This window comes from Durio zibethinus, chromosome 14, assembly GCF_047325235.1.
Source record: "Durio zibethinus cultivar Kanyao isolate XHJ-2024 chromosome 14, ASM4732523v1, whole genome shotgun sequence".
Classification (NCBI taxonomy): domain Eukaryota; kingdom Viridiplantae; phylum Streptophyta; class Magnoliopsida; order Malvales; family Malvaceae; genus Durio; species Durio zibethinus.
The window spans coordinates 10,143,835-10,150,450 of NC_143175.1; the positions used below are offsets into that span (position 1 = coordinate 10,143,835).

The 6,616-nt window shown below is 33.4% G+C and overlaps 1 protein-coding gene across 1 annotated transcript; it reads left to right on the forward strand.

The window, feature by feature from the left end:
• The first annotated feature begins 1,528 nt into the window (after positions 1 to 1,528).
• Positions 1,529 to 6,308, forward strand: THFS (10-formyltetrahydrofolate synthetase). Its single transcript, XM_022888369.2, has 5 exons — positions 1,529 to 1,768; positions 2,304 to 2,453; positions 3,242 to 4,417; positions 5,075 to 5,221; positions 5,745 to 6,308. The coding sequence occupies exons 1-5, from the start codon at positions 1,607 to 1,609 to the stop codon at positions 6,018 to 6,020; spliced, it is 1,911 nt and encodes a 636-aa protein (XP_022744104.2). The 5' UTR covers positions 1,529 to 1,606; the 3' UTR covers positions 6,021 to 6,308.
• The last annotated feature ends 308 nt before the right edge of the window (positions 6,309 to 6,616 follow it).

Sequence of the window (6,616 nt, forward strand, 5' to 3'; positions counted from 1 at the left end):
TTTCAATAATTTACAAATTTCTCTCATCTTTGAAATTTATTTTATTGCTTTCTTGAGCAAACTTAGAGTAAGTTTTGAAAAAAAAAAACCCAAATTAGCTATAATAAATTTACTATCATAAACTTTCAAGTAATTATCACTTTGTATTGTAAAACGTAATAGAAAGACTACAATAAAGTGCGGAAGTAGTATTTATACATATTGTTATTATATTTGTTTCTTGTTTATGTCTGAGTTCAAGATATTTGTTATTTCTTATAATTATTTACTTATAGGATTTTTTTTGGGCCAAGAAAATATATAAGTTAGGATAATTATAAAGTTTGAAAATGTTTGGCATTAATTTATGGATATGTTAATTAAAGGAAAACATTTGAAAACTTTTAGAGGAAAACACTGGACTAGAGAGTAGAGAGGAGCCAGATATTTTTTGACCAGTCACTTTTATTCTTGTTATTGTTTTTTTTTTTTTTTTATGTAGTAAAAATTAATTGATTTTAATTTTAAACTTTGTATTTATGAATAAATTTATTTGTCATAAATTGATAGATCTCAATCTTAGATAATCCAAAAATAATTGACACACAAGAAAAGCAAATAGAACGGACAAAAGTGTATGGCCAAATTGCATTATTCATAGTTAACTTATTGTTTTGGAAAAAAATTTCTTCACTAAATAAAATTTCAAAAATAGTTCATTGATCGCAAATTTCTTTCTGTATTTATCACTTTAATATGTTTTTATAAATGAAAATTAATTAACACTTTCTTGTCAATCAAATTTGATACTCATGAGAATTACTTGATTAAAATTATTGAATGCCCCAAGTTGATTTGAAAAAAATATCTTTAAAATGGTTTGAGAAAAAAAAAGGTAGAACTAAAAAAAAACTTAAAAAGATATTATAAAAGGAATGCTCATTGCCTCTAATAAAACTTATCGCATTTTATTATCTTATCATCAAATTCTATTTTAACATGATATGTTATTATTTTATATATATATATATATCATTGATAAAAACATAAAAAATATTAATTAAAAATTTTAAATGAAAGGATTCTTAAATATATATTCTATAAAATATACTTAATTAAAATATTAACTATAATAAAAATAAAAACTAAATAAAATTTTAAAGAACAGATCAATGGTAACGATTTAACTTGAAGTTTTGAACAACCAAAAAAAATTTGTCGAATGCCATATTTTTCACAGGATTCTTCAGCGTATCCCCTCCAAACATGGATTTTCGGTATTTCAACTTTCACACCTTGATCTGTCACACTCAAACTTCCATGCACTGCCATATCCCCATGTAGGCTCCACCCAAAACCTCAAGAGCCAATCAAACTTCGCCAATCCGTCACAGCCAACCCATTTGCAGTAACACTAACACCTCCCCATTTTTCAGCCCCATTTGCCACCTCACTCAGATAAGAAAAAGCACGCTCTCCTAGACTTTTTTTTTTTTGTCTTCTTTCTAAATTCCAAATATTTTTGTGGTGATTTTATTTTGTAGAATGCATAGTGGTGGATTTTGAAGAAAACCCAGATTGGACCAGCCAAAAGAATAGCAAAAATTTAGAACCAAAAGGCCAAAAAATGAGTTCATCAAGAAGTTTAAGGAAGTTGGAAGTGCTGTCACCAGTGCCAGCGGACATTGATATTGCAAACTCAGTTGAACCATTTCATATATCTGAGATTGCTAAGGACCTTAAGCTCAGTTCCAACCATTATGATCTTTATGGCAAATACAAAGCCAAGGTCTTTTCTTTTTCCTTCCTTCCTTCGTTTCTTTTTTGTTATTATGATATTTCTTGTATGCCCATTTCATTGGATTTGATATTTGTTTTTCTATGTTTTTAGTTATTTATTTTGGTTGATTTTTTTTTTTTTTGTTTAGATATGGTCAAGATGTGAAATTTTGGGTTCTTACTTGATTGATTTGTTGGTTGGTGGTGATTTCGATACTGACAAAAATGTTAAAAGTAGAAAATTGAATAATAAGGTCAACAATATGAATTAATTTTTATCTTTTTTGATACATGCTGTTTTGTTTCAGAGATATATAGCAGAACATAAAAGAAAGAGAACAAGGTTAAATTTTTTTTTTAATTCTTATTTTCTTTTTATTTTTTCGTATTTGAGATGGAATTATGGTTGCTCAAGTGTGAAACAATTTAAGACTGCATGAGAAAACCGTTTTTTCATGTGGTGCTTTCCTTTAATTTTTCTTATTTACGTTAGCAACTAAATGCTGGGATTTGAATTTGAATTACTTGGTTGATTCTCTTTATAGGTGTTATTATCTGTGCTTGATGAACTTCAAGGATCCGGAGATGGGTATTACGTGGTGGTCGGAGGGATTACTCCAACTCCTCTTGGAGAAGGCAAGTCTACTACTACAGTTGGCTTGTGTCAAGCCTTGGGTGCTTTTCTTGATAAAAAGGTAGTCATTTCATACTTTGGCCCTGATGTTATTTGAAGATAGAAAATTACCAATTTCTAGGTGTTACTTTGGCTCTTGTTGGGATACAAGATCAATTCATTTAGCTTTTGGATGGTTTTCTTTTGTGTTCTAGATCCTTTATTGTTGTTGTTGTTGTTTCTATTTTTTGCAGCATTAACATTGAATACTCTAAAAGTACGCTTATTTTGTTAAATGACCAGCATTGACATTGGAATCTTGGTAGATGGAACAAGTTTCCTCATAGTAATATATTTCAGGCTAGCTTCATAAATGGCAGAGAACATAAGTGCCATAGTTCATGATTTAAATTGCTTATTTATATATGAGCCTGTTAAGCCGATACCAGAGTTATGGCGTATAGGGCTTAGTTTGTTGTTGTTGTATTTATATATGAGCCTGTTAAGCAATCTCAATGGTTGAAGTTATCCTTGTGAAAGGAAATGGCCTTTTCCATCTCTTCAAGTGCAAATTTAGTTTGAAAGAATTTCATATCTGAGAATTACTAATATTATTTCAACTTTTTACTATTCCTGATCTATGATAGTGGCCTATGTATATCCTGAAATATTAGAGATATGAACCTACTTAGCAAACTTACTTGATGAAGCTATCTCTCTTTATGTTTGTTTGTTCTCCTTATGCAAGTTTTTTCTTGAGGGATTACAATTCTTCATTAATTGACATGGATGCAGAGGTCTCAAATTTGATAATCTAATGTTTTAACTACTTTAATAGTCTTGATACTATATTTAGATCTGTAATTCTAGGTAGTTACTTGTCTTCGCCAACCATCGCAAGGACCAACTTTTGGAATAAAAGGGGGTGCGGCTGGCGGTGGCTACAGTCAGGTGATACCAATGGATGAGTTCAATTTGCATCTAACCGGTGATATTCATGCAATAACAGCTGCAAACAATTTACTTGCCGCTGCCATTGATACTCGGATATTTCACGAGTCATCCCAATCCGATAAGGCTCTCTTTAATCGATTATGCCCACCAAATAAAGAAGGAAAAAGGAAGTTTAGTGACATCATGTTTAGACGGCTTAAGAAGCTTGGTATCTCCAAAACCCAACCTGAGGACCTAACACCCGAAGAAGTTAAAAAATTTGCTAGGCTAGATATTGACCCAAATTCAATCACTTGGAGAAGAGTGATGGATGTAAATGATAGGTTCTTAAGGAAAATCACTGTTGGCCAGGGTCCAGAAGAAAAAGGTATGGTAAGGGAAACAGGATTTGATATTTCAGTTGCTAGTGAGATAATGGCAGTTTTAGCCCTGACAACGTCTCTTGCTGATATGAGAGAGCGGCTTGGAAAAATGGTGATAGGAAATAGCAAGGCTGGTGATCCTATAACTGCTGATGATCTTGGTGTTGGAGGTGCTTTAACAGTGCTAATGAAGGATGCCATTAACCCTACTCTGATGCAGACCCTCGAGGGAACCCCTGTACTTGTTCATGCTGGTCCATTTGCAAACATTGCCCATGGTAATTCTTCTATCGTGGCTGATAAGATTGCACTGAAGCTGGTGGGACGAGGTGGGTTTGTGGTCACTGAAGCAGGTTTTGGTGCTGACATTGGAACAGAAAAGTTCATGAATATCAAGTGTAGATACAGTGGTCTGATACCTCAGTGTGCTGTTATTGTGGCAACAATAAGGGCCTTGAAAATGCATGGTGGTGGCCCTGAAGTTGTTGCTGGAAAGCCTCTTGACCATGACTACTTAAATGAGAATGTTTCTCTGGTTGAAGCTGGTTGTGTGAATTTGGCCAGGCATATAGCAAACACAAAGGCTTATGGTGTAAATGTTGTTGTTGCTGTGAACAAATTCTCAACTGATACTGAAGCAGAAATGAATGCTGTTAGAAATGCAGCTTTGGCTGCTGGAGCATTTGATGCTATAATCTGTACCCACCATGCTCATGGTGGTAAGGGAGCGGTTAGTGTCTTTTTCCAATCTGTTAGTTTCATAAATACCGTAATGATGCAGCCAAAGGTGCATTGTTTAGAGTTAGTTTTATACACATGGCATCTCATATACTATTAAAGTAGCTAGGTTCATCTAATTTAACAAATTTGGCAGTCAGCCTGTCTGTCTATCTTGCACTCATCGCATGTCAAACGTTATAATTGACATATAACTTGTTTTGCAAAGAACTACTGCTGTGGTTTCTCTCGTTTAAATCTGTAATTTCTGATTGTAGCATCTACACTAGGCAATTGTTCCAGATCTGGCTTCATTGTTTGCCTCTGAGTCTTCAGATTTCTTCATGAAATCCTTCTTCTTTCTGAGGCATCTTTGCCGATAATCATTTTATTAAATGGAAAAGCACCTTGGACCATTTGACATATGTGCTACCAAACTAAGTAATGCATTTTCAACCTTTACTTGCGAGAAAATGCTCAATGCTGTATTGTCTAGTTGCATTTCTTGAAGTTTGAACATATCTGTCTATTAGAACATATTGCTCTTGGCATCTCTAATCTTATTCTGAGTTTTCTAATTGTGAATTTGTATCAAATGCTGTAAAAACCTAAGTCTACTAAAGTTGTTTCTAAGTTTTGAATGATAACAGATCACTGTTATTGTTGTCAGGTGGACCTTGGAGTTGCAGTTCAAAGGGCCTGTGAGAATGTGACACAGCCATTGAAGTTCCTATATCCTTTGGATATTAGTATTAAAGAGAAAATAGAGGTAATAGCTAGGTCATATGGTGCCAGTGGTGTCGAATACACCGAACAGGTAAACTTTTTGTAAATCTTTCATCAATTCCTTCCATTATATATTGCAATTAATTCTTTTAACTTAACATGATTAAAATCTTTTGGATTCCCATATTTCAGAGTTATTGTCCTTTTAATTATCTCATTGTGATGACAAATTATGTGTATGGAAAGTTCTTAAAATGAAAAACTTTAGTAACTACTTTACATTATACCTGCGGAAAATTCTTCAAACGAAAAATCTTGTGCAAACACTATTTCTTTCCCATTCTGGTGGGATTGGAATAAGCATCGGAAACCTTTAAATGCTCTTGACAGTGAATTTTGACCTTTAACTAACAAGAAAAAGATAATGAAGGAGCTTCCCGTGCTATTAAAGATCACAAGATTGTTGTCAACAGAGCGCAAGTCTAGTTATGACGCATGCATTAAGTGGCTTGACTTTTCTTTAAATATTAGACGCCTAAGTTTCGACTCTCTAACTAACAAAATCACTCAGGAGTTTTCTTGTTGACATAAGTGTTTTCTTTTCGTCAAATCAGGCTGAGAAACAGATTGAGATGTACAGCAGGCAAGGGTTTTCTGGTCTACCAATCTGCATGGCAAAAACCCAGTACTCATTTTCACACAATGCGTCCAAGAAGGGAGCACCAAGTGGATTTATCTTACCAATAAGGGATGTGAGAGCCAGCATAGGAGCTGGTTTTATTTTTCCCTTAGTTGGTACAATGAGCACAATGCCAGGGCTACCAACAAGGCCTTGTTTCTATGAAATTGATCTTGACACTGCCACTGGAAAGGTTATTGGTCTTTCATGAAGCTTTAATTAAGACCTCTCTAGCAGGTGTGATTCTCTAAGATACTTGCTGAGGCCTTCTCAAGTGTGCGCGTGTAGCAATTGAGCAAGAACTCTTATCTGTAGTTGAAAATCACTGTATTTGGATCCTTCATTCTGCACTTTTCCCAGTTGTCCTTTGTGCTATTTAACATAAACCTGAATACTTATGAAGAAAACTGAATCTTTTTTTCATCATCTCTCACTCTGGAATAAACACTGCTTATTCACATCCTTGTATTGTAATAAATCGATATTTTTTTGCTTCTTATTTTTGACTTTAGGGTTCTGTATTTTATGTCTTATTAGGTCCTCCATTCTAGTATTTGCTTTTGTTGTTGGTTTTAGAACTTTGTTGCTTCTCAACCCCTAGCCTTCATCGGCACAGATATCGAGTTAGGAGGAAGAACCTGTGGAGTGAAGCGAGGATTTGAAAATACTAAACAATGAATTACTAAACATTGTGATTTATAATTGGGTTAATATTGCCGAATGAATTTATAATTATATTTAAATATTTAATATGATATTTGAATTTTAAAAATTTTTAATATAATATTTGAATTATAAATTTATTAA